Here is a 20,831-nt window from a genome sequence, read left to right on the forward strand (position 1 = left end):
CTGCTCCACGTGGGGTTGCAACAATTTGTGTGTGTGTGTGTGTGTTTGGGTGGGTGAATCAATCATCATTGCCAGCCCCCTTACCACACCCACTACTGTATTTTCTGGCATCACTTGTCAGTATTTCCGGCACACTCTGGATGGGGGAGGAGGAGGAGGAGGAGGAGGAGGAGGATTCTTCAGATGTGCACAAAGCTAAAAAACCGCACGAGCAAATTTACAATTGCTTGACCGGTTTAATTTGAATGAGGAAAAAGTGGATTACTTTACCTTTAATGCTCAAATGTGGAGAGGCTTTAACATGCATAAAATACCACATTTCAGCTCTGTGATCAGTTAGCGTAATCCTAGTACAGATGTCTCTGCCACCATTTGCTTCTTTGGACTGCAGAAGGAAGATGCTGCTAGGTTCTACTAGAAATGTTGCCATTTGCAAATCTGTTCCATAGGGCTCATAAAATACCTCTCTACAAATTGGTGAGGAGCCTAAATACAATATGTATTACATGTATACTGTAATAGTCTTCCTCAAACTGGCTATTGGTGTATGCAATGTGAGAGTAACAATAGTGCCCAGTTTCTTGTCACAACAATTCCCCAACATTGGCACATATTTCCAAACAAAAACATATACCCAGACTTTACCAGATCTATGGCTGCTTAGGTTCACATGAGTTCTCTTCTGACTCTGAGACCAAGACTTGACTAATCTGCCTATATTAAGGCTATGCACCTCTCTACAGCTCTCTGGGGCTATATTTCACCCCCTGAGATTGCCCCATCTTGGGCAATCGTGTGGTTTGCTATCTGATTGTTTCCCAAACCATTTTGCCTTTGCTTACCATTGGTTCTTGAAGATCTAAGCTTATTTTTAAGCATGCATGCATGCACGCACGCACACGCACACACACTTCAATTTTTTGGTCAAAGAGTTATAGAATGTTGCTGGCATTTACCCAGCTCTTGATCTTTGGTTTTGTCACCAAAATACTGTAACTTTCCTAAAGGCAAAGAGCATGTCTTTGCAGAATGCATGTTATGGGGTGTGTGCAGTGGAACACAGAGCTGGCCTAAACTGTTGCATGTTTGAACGCTGTTCAGAATTTCTAAGCAGAAAGGAATACTGGTACCGTCATTAACATTTTCTCTTTGTGAACTACTAATAGTTTGCCTATAAAGGAGGATTAATTTGACATTTGATGGTCAAAATGATAATGTAAGACGTTTAGAGAGCAAACAAAAGTCTTGACATGAACAGCAGAGAGCAACACACACACACAAAACAAACAAATTTCATATACAGTATTCAAAATATTTTGAGATCGTACTATAACTTCCTACAAAATTTCAATCCAGTTTAAATGTGGATGTGCTAATTTGAATTGGAATGTGGCACTTCCATCCATGAGCCCAGTGCGTTAATTACAGAGCAAACAGGGGCTGAGCAGCAGGGACAATGGAAGGTGGATCAGTTCAATGTTATTGTTGCTGCAACACATTCTAGTAGTTCTCTAGCTATGCTATCATTTGTTGAACACTGGGTTTACTTCTTTGTGCAGCATCGGTGTGCCTGACACTCCGCCCTTGTCTGAATGGAGGGAAGTGTATTGAGGACTGCATCACAGGGAACCCCTCCTACACCTGTTCTTGTCTGGCTGGCTTCACTGGAAAGCGATGCCATATTGGTGAGTCTTGCTCATACTTTGCTCACAGTCTTCTATTGAGGGGCTTCAGTGAGCCTAAGAAAAACCTTTCCAGATCTGACCAAAGGCCCATCTAATCCAGTATTCTGTTTTCACAGTGACCAAGTAGATGCTTATGAGAAACCCATACGGAGGGCATGGTCCTCAACTGTGGAATCCAGAGATGTACTGCCTCTGATATTGGGGATAAATAGCCATCACGACTATAACCCACTGATAGCCTTACCTTACATGAACTTGTCTTTTTGAAACAATCCAAGTTGGCCATCGCCAGACCTTGTGGTAGCTAATTCCACAGTATTCGTCTATCCTGAATTTCTTCAGCTTCATTGGCTGACCTTGGGTTCCAGCATTAAGAGAGATGGAGAAAACTTCAGCATGTATATTTTTATATACCTCTGTCATGTGCCCTCCTTATTTTTCTTTTTTATAAACTAAAAAGCCCCAAATGTAGTAAACTTTCTTCATATGAGTTTTGCTCCAATCCCCTTAATTATTTTGGCTTCCCTTTTCTCAGGGGCTGCCCATCCTGTTTCACCACGAGGTGAAATGGGAATGTTCTGCCCCCACCCCACCCCTGCTGCTGCCCCCCCATCCCTTTCGGTGAGATTTTCCAGTGAGTGTGGACTGGGTAGAATTCTGCAGGCCAGATAGAGATGCCTGGAAAGCTTCCTTTGGTCTCTGAGGTTCCCCACTACTGGTATAAGGCTTCTTCGTTTGCTAATATTTTAATGCATGTTTCTCTTGTTGGCTTATTACTGCCCACCTGCAGCTGCTCCATTCCTTGCTCTAGCTGTCCCATTCTTGAAGAACTGAATACCCATGAGAACTGACCTATGTTTGTCTTTGGCATATTGTCATTATTAAATTAGCCAGTTACTTCTCTACTGAAGTGTCAGGGTGAACGAGGAACACACTAAAGCTTTCATTTCATGAAGTCCTGGGACACTTCTAGAAAACCTCTTTGTTGAGTTTTCTGCTTGATTTGTTTGCAAGAAGATTAGATGATGTTGGCTAGTTAATAAGCATTTGTTCTGATTTGTTTTCAGGGAGGTTAGATGACATGTCAAAGAAAGTATTATCCCACACTTTGCAGTGCGTTTTTCTGTCACTTTCCATGTGACAAAAAGTTTAAGCTTTGGGAAAGTGGGCTTTTTGCACAAGACCTCCAAATAAAATATAATTTCAGCATCTGAATTTGTTGGTATGAGATTGCATGTCATTCAAAAATAGCAATAGTCTGGAAGTGCCCCTGGTGACTGCTGCCATAATTAATGCTAATAGCTACTGCAGTGTTAGAAAGTTAAACCTGTTGACCTTAGGGAAGTCATTTCTAGCCTCTCAACTCCTATAATCCTCTACAGAGGCATTCAGGCTGTCGCCAGAGAAAAGGGTATATAACCCAAAGCATCTTAGCATAATCAAAAACATATAAAGGAAGGGTTTGTTTTCTGTCTTTGCATGCAATCCACACTTCTGGGAATGATGTATCCATAGTAGACATGCCTGGTTAATTACAGATGGTAATGCATGTGAAGTGTTTCGATTGAATGTATGAGAGCACACCCTACTTTTTCGCTTCCTTCCTATTACCTTCCAGATGTGGATGAGTGCGCTTCCAGCCCATGTCAGAACAAAGCCTCCTGCATCGATGGCATCAACAGCTTCAGTTGCTGGTGTCCACCAGGATTTAAAGGAGCTACATGTGAAGTTGGTGAGAAACATTGTGTAATTGCGAAAGGACAGAGAAATCAGATAACAGCTTACAGACAGGTCTAGGTGGACAAAGTGTTTATAAAGGCATTCCAGTACCAGTACCCAGTACTTTTTTCTAGAAAAATAGGTGCCAGTACTCACCATGAAGGTGTTACAGTTAGTGCCACACTTTTAAACAACAACAACAAAAAGAGGTGCCAGTACTGCGTGACCTTGAGTACCCCCTGAAGAAGAAGAAGAAGAAGAAGAAGAAGAAGAAGAAGAAGAAGAAAGCACTGCCAGTACCTCTTTATTTCAGTTCTAGTCTGGGGGTGGGGCTGAAGTTAGGGATGGCCTGCTCAAACTATGGTACTTTGTGGAACAAGTTGGGATAGAAAGCAGTTAGCAGTTGGAGTGTGGGAACCGTACGCAGGAAAGTTGTCTTTCTAATTCTCTGCTGAAACATTCTGAATCAGGAAATGTTAGACTGTACAAATCATAAAATGGTGTATGTTTAGGTGTTGCCTCCTCCCTTTAATCCTAGTGCCAGCGTCCTTCCAAGTACTAGAGGGTGGCTAGTGTGCAGTCACAATAGTTTTTTATTCAGGTCTGGGGATGGGAGACCTTGGTGCAAAAGGTACAGGTGCCTTTCTGCAACACATATATGCACAGTCATTCCCCAGAAGAACAGAACATATTTTTCCACAGCCTGCATAGGATAGAAGTATACTATGGCTGGAGAAAAGCAAAGAGGTAAATATGATCAGGTTTTGTACGTGGAAGTTCGTGTGTGTGTGTCCCTGTCCCACACAGCTATACCTGTGGCTGAATTAACCATGCAGCATACCTGAACCACTGCCCAGACAACACCTCTAAACAGAATGCCTTGTTCAGGGGCTCCTGTCTGGCTTGCCCTTTCCCAAACCAGAGCATTCCTTGGAGGCAAATCAAGTCAAGCGATTGATTCATTTGCCTGTTGATTGTTAAGAAAGTAACCATGCAATGCACTTCACGGTGTGCTATTCACTTGGCAAGGAGGTAGGGAAAGATGGACATAAATTTGGCATGTAAATGGCCACTAAAAGGAGTCTTTGTGGCTGCTGCAGGCATCACCATCCTCCCCAATATTATGAGAACACTCCAAATTTATCTGGTTTCAGAAGTTCAGTTGCATTTTTCCAACCTTGCAAGAGCCATTGACTGCAAACTATAAGGTGTACAACAGATTGATAGAAGGCGGTTGTTACCAGAAATTGGCTTTTTGCAGCATCATTTTTTCTTGCACAGAGTCTGAAGAGAACTGTAATTGAATCAAATGCCTAAGGAAGGCACTTGAGCTTTGAGAGACCATAACTTCCTATATTCTGCCATTTCCCAGACCCCACATAGCTTCTCACTACCTATGGTGTTACAGCCAAGAAATGCTACTAATTCTGAAAGCGGGAGAAGCATGTCTGGGAAAGGGACAAACTAAGACCCTTGTCTGAAGCACACCATACATGCTTGTTTGTATCAATGGAATGGGCAAATATTTTGTGTTCTAATTTGAGCTCCATTTCTTGTTCTAAAACACTACAGAGGAGTCTCCATGTGAAGCCAAAGAGTGCCAGAATGGCGGGGAATGCCAAGTGGCCAACAGAACAGCTGTGTGCCTTTGCCAGCCAGGTTTTACAGGAGAAGATTGTGAGACAGGTGAGCTAACAATGAACACATTTAGGCCACCAGTCAAGCAGACAAAAAGAGGAATTTGGAAGATGTTCCAAGGTAAGTCAAGGGGATTCTACTATCAGAGGCTGGACCGCAAAGAGCCTATGTACACACATCCACAGTCCAGCAGCAAGCATGTCTTTTTCTGCACACGCATGGTGGAATTCTACGCTCTCGTCCATTGAGTGGACTTATGATACCATGGGGAAGCTTCACAACAGTGATTCCCAGCTCTATTTCTACCTCCATCCTCATGAATGACAACCCTTGAATCCATCCATATGCAGAGACCTATATTTGTTTTAAACATGGCTAGGCCTGCAGTTGTGGTCAGTTATTGATCTTTTTGTTGTTGTTTCTTCTTCGCAGAAATAAACGAATGTGATTCCAACCCATGCCTGAACGGTGGGCGATGTATGGACCTAGTGGACAATTACACCTGTGTGTGTGTGGCGCCATTCACAGGACAGCGCTGTGAAACAGGTGCCCTGATTTCATAACTGCGTGGTGGCACCCTCCTTCTCCTCCCCACATAGCCAGATTCCTCTCAGTGGCGGACTCTTTGCTCTGAGCCTCTCTTTCTTTACTCTGTCAGACTCTCTCCTTAGGCCCAGCCCTGTACTTATTGTTGTGTATAGTTATTCAGCTGCGTTGGGCTGTACTGAGGCTCCCTACTCTTCTCCGCTCTAGATCCTTCAGCCTGTGAGGGCAGAAACTGCAGGAACCGACAGACGTGCAACTATATCCGCCCAGGGCGCTACATCTGCACATGCTCTCCAGGCTACTATGGGAACAACTGTCAATATGGTGAGCAGGATGACCCCACTTCACCTCAGAGAGAATGACTAAATCGGGGATGGCAAACCTGTGGCTCTTCAGTTATTGTTGAGCCACAACTCTCACTATCCCTGACTTTTCCCATAAGGCCGAGGCTGATGGGAAATGGAATCTAATAATATAGGGGAAACTGGTTCCCTATCCCTGCTATAGTAGATTCATTGAAAAAACCTCTTCACCCTCATTTTCGTAAATGTGCACCCTTCGATTTAGGGTTTTAAGTTGTTTTATGAAATTTTTCAGCTTCTTTTGGATCAGGTCTACTCAAATTAATCAAGTCATGTATTTATCTAAGGTTCTTTTGCAGGCTTCCACTACTGAAAATTCCAAAACACCCTAGCAACTATGCAGTTAGGACTCTTTTCCTGATATCCAACCAAAGTCCTTTGGGCTGCAGTTTGCACCCCATTATCTTCTCCACTGTAAACATGGAGAACAACTGAACCCCATCCTCCTTCAAAGTAATAATTCATGTGTTTGAAGAACACCTAGCCCTTTTTCTTTGTGCAATATTAACCTGGCATTTCCCCTCTTTCCTCATGTTGTTGATCTCTCGCAAATATTTTGTAGGTGGGCCCAGAATGCCCAGTGCCTGCATGTCCAATCCATGTCAGAACGAAGGCACTTGCCTTGAAAGCAGCCAAGGATATGTGTGTGAGTGTGCGGAAGGATACACAGGCACTGACTGCGAAGACAGTAAGTGTACCCCAGTCTGTATACAAACTATGCATTCTCTTTGCAGGGAGGGGTGCTTTACCCAAAGCACCTATAGGAAGTTGCAGTCTAGCATGAAGGTTCATATGGACAGAGGAGCCATTATATTGAGAATTTGTTTTTTGGTTTTTGGTTTATAAACACAACGGTAGCAGAAAAGCAAATTAAAATAATATCAAAACAGAGGTGGGAAGGTGGAAGTGGTGCTGGTGAGTGTTCATAGCTTTTCTCACTTTCAGTTTACAGGGGTGTGAGAAAATGCCTTTACACTCAGCCAGGGATGGAGTTCAGTTTAGGCTTCCCAGTGGAGGCAAGTTATTAAGAAACAGGCATGCGTGGAAGAGATAAGTGTTCCCCACCATAATAAGCATGTCTGATTCAGACTCTGGCTTCACACTGTTGCTTTGGGTAAAATGAAACCCCACCACCAAAAAAACAAACAAACGAAAACACCTCTTAGGGGAAATATGGAGAATTACGTGTGGTTGGACACTAAAATATATACATGGCCACTTGCATGTAGTGATGATGGCACAGACATCCCACCACAAGTTGCCAGTAGGGGAAGGACATGTTAACCAGTGATAGAAACTCTCAACGTAATGCCAATATAATGACTTAACCTGAACTACACACACACTATTTTCAAGAGCAAAGAGGCCTGTGATCTTGGCAAGTTCCCAGAGCCAACAAGTGTTCCAAAAGATGGCAGTCCTTTGATTTCCATTAGATCAAAATGGGTTGTTTACATCAGCCCCTAACTGTGGGACCATATTCAACAAAGTCAGAGGTTCTCATACCTTTCTTTTTTTCACGCTTGTGTGTAGCAAGCTCTTCTTTTGATGATTCAGGTCCTATATCAGCCCTTTCCCAGTCTATATAGAGAATGGCCGCCCACTGACTTCCATTGCGCTGTTGCAATTGCTAATGCACCGCAGCGTGGCCAGGTGGCACTTCATTTAATGGAGAGTCTCCTGTGCTAAATTTATTACACACTCTGCAGTATTGTGGGAGCTGCAATTTTCTCCATCCTATCACTACGTCTTCCTGTTCTCCACCCCACTTGCCCCTATAAGTCTTTTTTGCAATCTTCCATTTGGAGGCAGTGACCCCATGCAAGGAAACACTGGCTCATGTCATTCTCCAGAAGGAGAGGGGAAATGGGTTGAGTGTGAGGTACGTCTCTTACAAGAAGCAATGAGGCTCATTAGAGTCACTGAACAGAGCACAGATAGGACCACAAGGGAGCCTTTGAAAGGTGGAGCTTGATGACTCCAGTGGGGAGCAGCAGCAGCTGGTTTGTAATTTGAAGTCTCTTGGGTGTTAATTAAGGTAAATATCTGAGGTCATGAGAAAGGGAGTAAAGGTTCTGTCACCACAACACTTGTAGCCAAACCTAATCCAGATCCCTCCCCACAGCAGCCTGAACAACACTCTGTTGGTTACTGGTGGGGGTTGTGAAGGCCTCAGTAGCTTGAGCTTTTGCTGGCACAGATGAGCTTCATTAGTCCGTCCCCCCCGCGCCCCCGCCCCCTTTGGCTTTTTGCAGAGCTCTCAGAGGACTGCGAATGTCGGAACGGGGGGAAGTGTCTGGATGGAAACGTCACCATATGCCAGTGCCCTCCAGGATATTTTGGTCTTCTCTGTGAATTTGGTAGGAATGTTGTTAATAGCTACTGATAGGCTATTCTGTCCACCTTCTGATTACTGGTTTCTGTAGCTCGGTAAAACTCTCCACCAATGAGCTCTTGCTTTGGAGATAGATGAGCATTTTTCAGACAGCTTAAGGCAGGTTGAAAATTAAGTTGTTGCTTGTGTATACACTCATCCCACTTTTACTTATGGCAGGGACATAGTCCATATGCTGTTGGACTCCAGCTTTGATTAGCCCAGCTAGCATGGCCAGTAGTCAGGGGTGATGAGAGTTGTAGTCCAGTGGGACATGGTGGCACTGTGGTCTAAACCACTGAGCCTCTTGGGCTTGCTGATCAGAAGGTCGGTGGTTCGAATCACCGCGACAGAGCTCCCATTGCTCTGTCCCAGCTTCTGCCAACCTAGCAGTTCAAAAGCATGCCAGTGTAAGTAGATAAATGGGTACCGCTACGGCATTTCCATGTGCTCTGGCTTCCATCACAGTGTTCCGTTGTGCCAGTAGCGGTTTAGTCATGTTGGCCACATGACTGGAAAGCTGTCTGTGGACAAACGCCGGCTCCATTGGCCTTAAAGCAAGACGAGCGCCGCAACCCCATAGTCACCTTTGACGGGACTTAACTGTCCAGGAGTCCTTTACCTTTTTTTTTAAGTCCAGCAACATCTGGAGGGGGGCTGATTTCCCCATTTCTGGCTTGTGGTAAGTGAGTTTTGCAAAACCTGTTGGATCAGAGACAGCGGTGGGACAAAAAAAATACAATCCACCATGTATACCACAGGAAATGATATTTCTCTCAAACCACTTCAACACTCTTAAATAATATTGTCCCTGTCTAGCCTATGTTTCTGCCTCAGACAGAAAATGGCAACTCCTATAGTACTTTCCTTATGGAAATCCAGCTCTTTTTCAGTTACCAAGTCATCAAGATGACTCTGAAGATTCTCACTGACAAGGATAACTGTCTTGATTTTGACTGTATCACTGTTACACTTGTCATGCTCAGTTTCAACTTCCCATCTAGAGATATTCCAGCTGAATCTTTTTCAAGCCAGCCATGTTTCCACAGGTTATACCCCAGTGCCCCCCATAAAAAATCTAAGGCAGAGACAGTGGATAACATTGCATGACCCCCTCTGCTCTTCTGATCATCACCTGAAAAGCACAGAGGACTGTTTTCTTCTTCCTTGGAGTACTGGGTTGGGCACAGAGAAGTAAACCTCTTTGCCCAACTCAGCACTGCAATGGTGAGTAAAATATACATGCACACTGCAAGGATCAGCTGAGGAGTGGAGACGGGGCTCTTTGCATGTTTGTGTGAGAATGTGGGATGTCTATACACACTTTTGGGCCACAGTCACTATAGACATGTGGCCCCCAGGGGGGTTGCAATGGGGCAGTGTAGCCGCCAGAGTAAAAAAGTTAGCCTCCCCAGTGTAGAATCCTCTCAGAGTTAAAAGCAATTTAGAAACATGGCATAAAAGCTATTTTAAGGGAAAGCGCCTCCAGATCCATGTATCTGCTGGTTTTGCTTGTGTGTTTCTTAATGCAGGCGTCACCCCAAAATGTTTCTTTAACTGTTGGGGTATTTTTAAACAAAGCTGGCCTGCATGGTACTGAGCTGCATGACAGGGAACTGCTGTGTGTTTGTTTCCTCCCCGCCACTGCAGAAGTGACCGCAACACCTTGCAATATGAACACCCAGTGCCCAGATGGAGGCTACTGTATGGAGTACGGTGGCAATTACCTTTGTGTGTGCCATACGGATTACGGCACAAACCACAGTAAGTAGGATAGGGAGTCTGGGCACATCAAAATGGGCTTTGAATCTGAGGATCAAGGTGGTGGGAGAATGCCCAGTATTGCATACCAGAGAAACTAATCCAGAACCCACTCGGAGTTGTGAATACTAGGTAGGGTCCATACCCTGCAACATAAATGAAGCAGTTTCTTTGAATGCAAGACTTGGGAAGGTGCAATGCAGTTGATACAATGTTAGTTCTGAATGCCGTGGTGAAGCTGCATGTGGGAAGGGGATGCATAAGCAATTGATATCTTCTTCTCTTACCTCCTGCTCTTCACATGCAAATCAGATCTAGGTTGAAGTCCCTGAGCAAATCGTTCCTTCCCTGGTAAATGAGATAAGACTGGGCAATCTCTTTGGGCCAAACTGCACATAAAAGTAACTGCGTCTGCACTGGATACAGGGATTGATCATTATTGGAATCGCAGCACATATTCATGAGAAACTAACCACCACGGCAGTCCCAAGGAAAATCCCTCCTCTGAAAATGGTATTTGCATTGGCAAGAAATTCCCCCAGTGGTGTCAGTAGGAGATTTCTTTCCAAAGTAAGTATTTGCTTCAGAGGAGAGATGATCTTCAGGACTGCAAGCAGGGGCTAAGTTTCCCTTCCATGCCTTCTGCAGTTCTTATAATAATCAGCCCCACCCTTCTCATGCTAGTTGTGTTTTTAAAAGCCTGCAGCACGTTTAACATCAAGTTTAGTTTGTATCCTGAAAAGTGCTGTAAGCATGCTCTTTTTTTATTACAGAGATTGTGTAGCTTGTTTGTTTGTAGCTTGTTTGCAGGCACTAGGAAGATCCCCATAAATAAATATCCTAAGAAACAAGGAGTTGTGGGCTAGAGGACCCCTGGGCTTATTAATTCAAAGATGTGTGTCCTTTTTTCCATGTCATTTAATTGAGCTCCTTTCCGTGGGGCAGGTGGGGTTTTTATTTAGCATCAGCCCATGTGAGGCCATGTCTGCTTTTGCAGCTGAGCCACCCTCTCCTTGTGACTCGGATCCTTGTCTGAATGGCGGATCATGTGAAGCTCAAGATGACTCCTACACCTGTGAATGTACCCGAGGCTTCGTCGGCAGGCACTGTGAGAAAGGTATTTGCCAACCCTGAATGGAAGAACAGAAGCTGCCTTTCCAAATCCTACTTTGATGCTATAAATAGGACACACTATCATTTTTTTCCTAGTGCAGGGTGATGGAATTGACTGCAGGTAATGTTCTTCCCCTCCTTTTCTCTCCTGTGGCTGGTCCAGGGCATGGTTCTCTCTCAGGTCAAAAAGACATTGTGAGAAGCCAAGACAAACAAAAAACCTTCAGGTTTTACTAAAATGTATTCTTCTACACAATAACAGCAATGCAGTAAAACAGGGTTTCCCAAACCTGGATCTCCAGCTGTTTTTGGACTACAATTCCCATCATCCCTGACCCCTAGTCCTAGGATGATGGGAGTTGTAGTCCAAAAACAGCTGGAGACGCAAGTTTGGGAAACCTTGCAGTAAAACAATTCTGAACACGGTGAAAAATAGAAATGAATATAGCTTAATAGCCTGATGCCAAAAAACTAGCACTTCCAGTTGCCAAACATTCGGAAAAAACAGCTTCTAAACACCAAAATTATATTCAGCATACATTGTAAGGCAGAAAAAATGACATAGCAATCTATTGCAAATAAACACCACTTTCAGTTGCTATTAGTCTGTTCCAGTTGAGTAACACTTTTAGTTGACATAACTGTGAGACTGAGCAGTGGTGATGTGCAAAACTTAAGCTGATGCAGACATCGGGACTCCTGCTTTGAAAGCAAATTCAATAAAAATTAATGACGCTTTATGTGGAAGTGCTTTTATTTTGTCTGCCGTGGATCTGTTGCCAGTCGTATTTCATTGGATTGGTCAGGGAAGGTGCCAGGGACACAGTTTAACCTGGCAAAAGGGCTAGAGGCCCAGTGAGTGGAACTCCTCCTTCCACCTGTCTTTTAAAAGGGCTTGTAACAAGTACGGATGCTTTTTTCTCTTCCCAGCAAAGCCAAAGCTGTGCAGTTCTGGACCCTGCCGCAATGGAGGGACGTGTAAAGAATCGGATGGAGAATACCACTGCACCTGTCCTTACCGTTTCACGGGGAAGCACTGTGAGATAGGTATCTCCACTGCATGCTCTGCCGCAATTTTAGCCGAGGGGATGGGGACGTAAAGGGACTTCTTGGGAGGTGTTAAGGAATTGTTTGCTATGTAACCTGGACCTTCTGTTTTCACAGGCAAGCCTGACCCCTGTGCCTCAGGGCCTTGTCATAATGGGGGGACCTGTTTCCACTATATCGGCAAGTACAAATGTGACTGCCTCCCAGGATATTCCGGGCGACACTGCGAGATAGGTATTAGTGTATTATTTATTTCATTTATGAATCGCTTCCCATGAGGCATTTGCCATGTTGAAATATATATTTGTGAAACAGTTGCACATACACATTTTAAAGCAACTGTAGCAGCACATCCCACATGGATGTTAACTGGGTTCGAGGTCTCCATTTTGGAGGTTTGTTGAAAGAGGAACACCAAAAAACAATTGAGAAGGGGGGAGTTCCAAATGTAGTTATGGGATTGGAGGGGTCTTCCACATGTGAGCAGCACATGTGAAAGAAAAGGCATGCCCTTCGGGCAATGACTAAGCCAGAGGCCTATTGACATTAGGCAGCAGGTATGGTTTCTCTCCCCAGAGGGTAAAGCCATCAGACGGGGTCTCCTTTTGGCAACCTAAGGGAGTTTAAGAACATAAGAAGAGCCTGTTGGATTAGACCGATCAGCTTATTCATCTCACAGTAGCCAACCAGATGCCTATAGGAAGCACACAGGCCGAACCTGAGCACAACTCATAATGGCTAGTAGCCATCCAGTCCAACCCTGTTGTTTTCTTTATTTACTTCATAAAACTTACACACCGCTTGGTTGTGAAACCTCAGAGTGGTTTACAAAAGTCAATAAAAGTTCAGAACCCTGCTTTCAAAACATACAAAAGTTAAAATATTAAAACAGATTAAGAGTACCTCAACTTTCTGGGCATCTGGGTAGGCTTGTCTGAACAAGAATGCTTTATGCATGTGCTGGAAGAGTACAGTGAAGGAGCCTGCTTGATCTCAATAGGCTGGGGTCAGGATGTTGAATCTCCAAGGAGTTAGAATTTACTGAAATCCCTATTTAGAAATACTCAACTAAATGAATGAATGAATGAATTGTTTATATTGCAGATTTGAGCAAAGTGTTGAAGATTTGATTGCTTTCCATTGTAGAGGTAAAAAGTAAGCTTGATGCCAGGCATGATATGAAATTAGGAGCTAGATTTATCCTTAACAGCAATCAAAAGTACTGATCAGTGGTCTAGGTTGAACCATAGCTGGATGCTCAGAACATAGCTGCTTGGGTGGCATAACTACAGGTTGTGATAATTGTGTGCCTTGCAGCTAAGTCACTGAACTTCTAAAAACTAATCATAAGCACAGTGAAATGGGCAATTTCCATTGATTCTACAGTTCTTTAGGAGATGAGGTTTAATCTTCTCCTTCCCTTCTGTGATCCCAATAGAAATCCCCTCTCCCTATGCTGCCTTTAGTGATAGGGGGTCGACAACTTCCATTGGCACCAAAAGGAGCTTCCACCCTCCATTGGTACCAATAGAAGTTTCCCCACTCCATTACTAACTGGAGCATGGGGGATTATTTTCACTGGAATAGCAGCTGGTGAGGGAAGAATTAAATCTCCCCTCTTCATATGCTGCAGTCCTGGAGTAAAGCCAAAATTCAAAATTCCAACATTGATGCAAGCCGAGCAGTTAGTGTAACACAGAGTTAAGTCTCTGGTGTTGGTGGTGTAAAATATCCTGCAGTGTGACTGCATTACTAGGGTTAGAAATCATTTGTGTTACTGTCACATGTTGTTTCATTTTTTAAAGGTGCTTTTGTAAGCTCTGTTTGGAATACTAAATGGAACAATTTTGTATTGGTGGGCTGGGCTCTGCTTTCACAGCTCCTTCTCCTTGCCTCCTGCATCCATGTGAAAATGGAGCCACTTGTCAGGATCTTGGCAACAGCTATTTGTGCACATGCCCAGCTGGCTACACAGGAAGGCACTGCCAATCAGGTAAACGCTTAGAAAGGCAATGCCCCATAGTCAGCTGTGATAGGTCATCTGCCCTAGTACAATGGGCCTTGCTGACATTTTCAATTCTTTTAAAAAGCAAAACCATTCAGCTAATGTTCTGGACTGCTTCTGGAGGTTTTTGGAAGTTCTGTCTGAAAATTTCAGCTTCTGTGAAATTTGTGTAAGGCAGGTTGGAACTTGCAGCTCAGATCCATGCTAATTATTTGCAGCACCACAAACTGCATTTGGGAGCTAAGAGCAATGTCTCTTGGAACAAATGATGCTAACCGCTGAAGGCTTGCCCTGGCGACATTACTTTTAGAGGCTGGCATTGCAGTTTTTGCTTCTCTGATCAAGGCAGGCCACAGCATGAGAACTTTTCTAACATAACTCAGCAAGTCGCTCACACGAAAGGGAATGCCCTTTTAGGTTCTGTGTGAAGAACTAGGCCTTCGCTATCCCCAATGCTCTCATCAGGGCAGAGCCCTTATTTACATCAGTGTTAATTGTGCAGCTCATAGACTATATAACAAATGCATTGCTCTATAACCTTTCTTCTTCCACCCCTCCCCCACTCTTTCTTTTCCTTATAGAGGTAGACTGTGGTACCCCCAAGGAGGTGAAGCATGCCCAGGTGGCATTTAACTCCACTAAGCTGGGCTCTCTGGCAGAATACCAGTGTGATCTGGGTTATGTTCTCAGTCCCCAGAATAACCCCAGGGTGTGCAGAACACAAGGCGTCTGGAGTGACCCTCCAGAGTGTAACGGTAACTTGATTTTGTGTTTGAGTGAGTGTGTGTGTGTGTGTGTGTGAGAGAGAGAGAGAGAGAGAGAGAGAGAGAGAGATCAGGTCCTTCTCAACTTCAAGCAACAATTTCTGGTGAACAATTTCATCAGAACTATAGTACTGTGCCCTTCAGTGTCTGATACCTGCCTATTGTTCTTGTGAGAAGACAAAGTGGAACCAGACCAGTGCCAGTTTTGGTTCCTGTGATTATTCTGGAGTTCTAGCATTCTTGTGTATCTTGGAAGTCTGGGACATGTAGTTGATAAAAGGAGAGAGGAAATCCCCTTGGGGAAACCATAGCACTTCTCGAGCTTAAGGAAACGATGATACAGATAAGCCATTATAAAAGAACAATAGGTGCAAGCTGGGCAAAGCTGACATAGCCCATACTGTGAAAGGGAAGCAACCCCTCTTGACCAGCAGCTAACAGGCAGCATGTTGCCCCTGACTAGTGGTGCTTACTGTGTGACTAGATTTGTGTTTGCACCTCTGGTTCCTTTTATCCCCGGTTCCCATGCTGCAGTGGGAGGAGTTGTTTCTAACATGGAAGTTTCCAAATGTGTAGGCTGCTCCAATCCACATGGCCTGCACATAAGGGAGGGGTGTGGGTGTCTGTGTCTCTTTCAGGGCTTTTATGGTCTTCAATTACAGCTAGATGGTCATCACTGAGAGCCAGTGTGGTGTGGTGGTTAAGAGCGGTAGACTCGTAATCTGGTAAACCAGGTTTGATTCTCCGCTCCTCCACATGCAGCGCCGGGTGACAGTAGCAGGAGACTTTTTCAGGTGGTTCGCAATTTAGCGGAACCACCTGCTACATCAGGGCCCAGTACGGGCCACCGTGGGAGCAGGGCTGAGGCGAGAGTGTGCCAGAGCCCTGTCTAGTCAAATTGTGTGGGATCAGTTCCAATCTGTTACCGCCGAGGATGTGGACAGGCTGCTTGGACAAGTGAAACCAACCACCTGTCTCCTTGATCCTTGCCCATCCTGGCTCATAAAAGCTAGCCGGGAAGGGCTGGGCGATGGGCTTTGTGGAGTGGTGAATGCTTCCCTCCGTGAGGGAGCCTTCCCAGACCCGCTGAAAGAGGCGGTTATTAAACCGCTTCTTAAAAAACCATCTTTAGATGCGGCCACGATGGCCAACTATCGCCCAGTCTCAAATCTTCCATTCTTGGGCAAGGTGATTGAGCGAGTGGTTGCTGAACAACTCCAGGCACACCTGCAAGAAGCGGACCATTTGGATCCCTTCCAGTCGGGATTCAGGCCTCATCATGTGACTGAAACTGCCTTGGTCGCACTGGTTGATGATCTCCGGCGGGCTAGGGACAAAGGTGAGACCTGTTTCCTAGTTCTGCTGGATCTCTCAGCGGCGTTTGATAACCATCGACTATAACATCCTTCTGGACCGTCTTGAGGGGCTGGGAGCTGGGGGCACTGTCATACAGTGGTTCCGCTCCTTTCTCCTGGGCCGTGTTCAGAAAGTGGTGGTGGGGGATGAGTGTTCAGACCCCTGGGCTCACACTTATGGGGTGCCTCAGGGTTCTGTCCTCTCCCCCATGCTTTTCAACATCAATATGCAGCCTCTGGGAGAGATCATCAGGGGGTTTGGGCTGGGTGTTCATCAGTATGCGGATGATACCCAGCTCTACCTATCTTTCAAATCAGAACCAGTGAAGGCAGTGAAGGTCCTGTGTGAGTGCCTGGAGGCAGTTGGAGGTTGGATGGCGGCTAGCAGATTGAGGTTGAATCCTGACAAGACAGAAGTACTGTTCTTGGGGGACAGGAGGCGGGCAGGTGTGGAGGATTCCCTGGTCCTGAATGGGGTAACTGTGCCCCTGAAGGACCAGGTGCGCAGCCTGGGAGTCATTTTGGACTCACAGCTGTCCATGGAGGCACTGGTTAAATCTGTGTCCAGGGCAGCTGTTTACCAGCTCCATCTGGTACGCAGGCTGAGACCCTATCTGCCTGTGGACTGTCTTGCCAGAGTGGTGCATGCTCTGGTTATCTCCCGCTTGGACTACTGCAGTGCGCTCTATGTGGGGCTACCTTTGAAGGTGACCCGGAAACTACAACTAATCCAGAACGCGGCAGCTAGACTGGTGACTGGGAGCGGTCACCGAGACCACATAACACCGGTCTTAAAAGACCTACATTGGCTCCCAGTACGTTTCCGAGCACAATTCAAAGTGTTGGTGCTGACCTTTAAAGCCCTAAACGGCCTCGGTCCAGTATACCTGAAGGAGCGTCTCCACCCCCATCGTTCTGCCCGGACACTGAGATCCAGCGCCGAGGGCCTTCTGGCGGTTCCCTCACTGCGAGAAGCCAAGTTACAGGGAACCAGGCAGAGGGCCTTCTCGGTAGTGGCGCCCTCCCTGTGGAATGCCCTCCCACCAGATGTCAAGGAGAACAACAACTACCAGACTTTTAGAAGACATCTGAAGGCAGCCCTGTTTAGGGAAGCTTTTAATGTTTGATGTATTAGAGGATTTTAATATTTTTTTGGAAGCTGCCCAGAGTGGCTGGGGAAGCCCAGCCAGATGGACGGGGTACAAATAAATTGTTGTTGTTGTTGTTGTTGTTGTTGTTGTTGTTGTTACTTGGGCTAGTCACACTTCTTTGAAGTCTCTCAGCTCCACTCACCACAGAATGTTTGCTGTGGGGGAGGAAGGGAAAGGAGAATGTTAGCCACTTTGAGACTCCTTCGGGTAGTGATAAAGCAGGATATCAAATCCAAACTCTTCTTCTTCTCCCCTCTCTGTTACAGAAATTGATGAATGCAGATCTCACCCGTGTCTGAATGGAGGCTTGTGTAAAGATCGAATTGCCACTTTCCTGTGCTTGTGCAAAACTGGCTATACAGGACACCACTGTGAGTTGGGTAAGAGAATGTGCAAGTATGTGTGCCAGAAAGTCGCATGACGTTGTTGCCCATAGCACCACATCGGTGCTATGTCAGGACGTACCATCAGTGTTACCATAAGACCCATTGAGAAAGTCCTGACCCTGAGGGACTTAACATCCAGCCATTTCTGAGCCAGGATTATTTCATAGGAGACTTGCTGCGGCCCAGAGATTCAGCAGCAAAGTTGCAGCTGGAACACCTGAGGACTGGTGGGGAGGCTTCTAATGCTTTTGCTCTCCCAGCACTTCCTGCATCTGCCACTGGCACTAGATCCTGTGAGAGTCATAAGCAGCAGCAGCTTAAGAAACCCAGTGAGGGACTAACATCTGGTTGTTTCAACAATCCATCCCAGGCCAGGAGCTCTAGCTGCAGAGTGGCATTTGTCGAAACACTGGAGAACTGGGCGTGTGTGTGTGTGCACCATTGTACTGTTGTGTGTTCAATGTTTTTAAATAAGAACTTTGGTTAGGGAGGCTAGGTATACATACACCTAAAATAAAAATGTATAATTCTTTTTAGAGGACTGTGGTTTTCAGAGTAATGTTGCTTTTGGTTTTATTTATTATTTAATCATTTCCAATATTTATATACTACCTAATGACAAAGTCCTCTGGGCAGTTAACCAAAATACAATAGGAGACAAAATAAAATCAGCAACAGAGAATTGCATCCAGCAGAACAAATAGAAAAAGCAGCCAAAGAAATATTTATGACTGAAAATTTCAAATTCAGAAAGGACCTTCAGGAAGATTTTAGCCTTTGTGTATTAAGATTCAGCCACCTGCAGAATGGGAATGCTAAAAGACAAGAAGAGTTTTGCTGCATCAGGCCTAAAGTCCATCTAGTCCAGCATCCTCTTCCCACAGTGGCTCTCCAGGTGTTTATGGGAATCCCGCAAGGAGAACCTGAGTGCAACAGCACTGTTCCCACCTCTGAATCCTAGCAACAGGCATGCAAAGGTATAATGCCTCTGACAGTGGAGGCAAATTATTTATTGAGAAGGTCTTGGTATAGCAGATATAGTATAATGAGGCATTATCAACAGCAAGCTTCCCCTTCCTCTTGACAGCAGTGAAGAGATTTAGATGTGCAGTTCCAGGTGGGAGGCCCACTTTGGGCTAGGGATGAGAGAATGAGGAGATGGGAGAAAAGGACAAAAGCAGAAGTGATACTGATAGAGATAGATAGATGATAGATAGATAGATAGATAGATAGATAGATAGATAGATAGATGATAGATAGATAGATGATGATAGATAGATAGATAGATAGATAGATAGATAGATAGATAGATAGATAGATAGATGATAGATAGATAGATGATAGATAGATAGATAGATAGATAGATAGATAGATAGATAGATATAGATAGATAGATGATAGATAGATGATAGATGATAGATAGATATAGATGATAGATAGATAGATAGATAGATAGATAGATAGATAGATAGATGATAGATAGATGATAGATAGATGATAGAGTCCAAAGGAAAATGGATGAATATTTGGTGAAGGCCAGTGGATGAAGTCTGATCCTGCCCATATGTCAGTGTCAGTTTTATGCAGAGATCTGTCATTATAAATTAATAGAAAGGGTTTCTGGAACTCCAAGGCCATTTGAACTAGAACACTGAGACTTAATAGCATTCTGAACTTTTTCACAGCCTGTGCTAGTTATTTCTGCCGCCGCCAGATTTATACTGCTTTATTATCTCTGCTTTTAATATCTACCTTTTAATATTTAATAATATATGTATTTTCCCGTTGCTACTTGTTTTGATGTTTCTTATGGTTTTTACACGTAGCCTAAAACACTTCAGTAAACTGGGGGGCAGGTTTGAAGTAAAATTTAAAACCCCATGCATTTGTGAGATGCAGTTTTTGTTGCACTGCATAAGGAGAGTTATATTTCTCAGTATTAATTAATTTCTCAAAATTAATTTCTTGTTGTTGTTTAGTCGTTTAGTCGTGTCCGACTCTTTGTGACCCCATGGACCAGAGCACGCCAGGCACTTCTGTCTTCCACTGCCTCCCGCAGTTTGGTCAAACTCATGCTGGTAGCTTCGAGAACACTATCCAACCATCTCGTCCTCTTTCGTCCCCTTCTCCTTGTGCCCTCCATCTTTCCCAACATCAAGGTCTGTCCCAGGGAGTCTTCTCTTCTCATGAGGTGGCCAAAGTATTGGAGCCTCAGCTTCACGATCTGTCCTTCCAGTGAGCCCTCAGGGCTGATTTCCTTAAGAATGGATACGTTTGATCTCCTTGCAGTCCATGGGACTCTCAAGAGTCTCCTCCAGCACCATAATTCAAATGCATCAATTCTTCGGCAATCAGCCTTCTTTATGGTCCAGCTGTCACTTCCATACATCACTACTGGGAAAACCATAGCTTTTACTATACGGACCTTTGTTGACCAGGAAACTAAGGCTACTTAAAGTTTAGCAGGACTGCAGTTCAGATAAACTGTGCCAATCACTCTGTGTGCTCTCTACATAAATCTGAGTGCTTTTAAAGCTGTGTACACACTATATAGTATGCTGGACTATGCTGGATTTCGTCATCAATGTTGGCCCTTGTGGAAAGATAACTGCCTAGGTAGGAGAAGTGATTGACATGTTTCAACGTTACACCATCAAGTTGGATTTGTGGTGCTGCAGAGGGGTTATTTTGTACTTGTTGGTGCAGCACTTTGGTTTTTTGGATGTTGAGTGATAGGCCAAGCTTTTCATAAGCTTCTGCAAAGACATTTAGGATGGTTTGGAGGTCATTCTCTGAGTGTGTGCACACTATGTTGTCATCAGCATACTGAAGCTCTATGATGGAAGTTACGGTAACCTTACTCTTTGCTTTCAGCCTGCTCAGATTGAAGAGCTTTCCATCTGTTCAGTATATGATTTCTACTCC

General features: G+C 44.6%; 1 protein-coding gene across 2 annotated transcripts in view; it reads left to right on the top strand.

Annotated features, from left to right (window-relative positions):
• SNED1 (sushi, nidogen and EGF like domains 1) overlaps positions 1-20,831 on the top strand; it is an 82,114-nt gene that overhangs the window by 35,449 nt on the left and 25,834 nt on the right. For both annotated transcript variants that reach the window (XM_082221698.1, XM_082221697.1), the window contains exons 5-18: positions 1,560-1,685; positions 3,304-3,417; positions 4,977-5,090; positions 5,475-5,588; positions 5,796-5,912; positions 6,513-6,638; positions 8,206-8,310; positions 9,975-10,088; positions 11,083-11,202; positions 12,129-12,245; positions 12,363-12,479; positions 14,125-14,238; positions 14,832-15,005; positions 17,787-17,900. In XM_082221698.1, the coding sequence (XP_082077824.1) occupies positions 1,560-1,685; positions 3,304-3,417; positions 4,977-5,090; positions 5,475-5,588; positions 5,796-5,912; positions 6,513-6,638; positions 8,206-8,310; positions 9,975-10,088; positions 11,083-11,202; positions 12,129-12,245; positions 12,363-12,479; positions 14,125-14,238; positions 14,832-15,005; positions 17,787-17,900 (1,686 nt within the window). The remainder of the gene's footprint in view (positions 1-1,559; positions 1,686-3,303; positions 3,418-4,976; positions 5,091-5,474; positions 5,589-5,795; positions 5,913-6,512; positions 6,639-8,205; positions 8,311-9,974; positions 10,089-11,082; positions 11,203-12,128; positions 12,246-12,362; positions 12,480-14,124; positions 14,239-14,831; positions 15,006-17,786; positions 17,901-20,831) is intronic.

This window comes from Podarcis vaucheri, assembly GCF_965113315.1.
Source record: "Podarcis vaucheri genome assembly, chromosome: 5".
Taxonomy (NCBI): Eukaryota; Metazoa; Chordata; class Lepidosauria; order Squamata; family Lacertidae; genus Podarcis; species Podarcis vaucheri.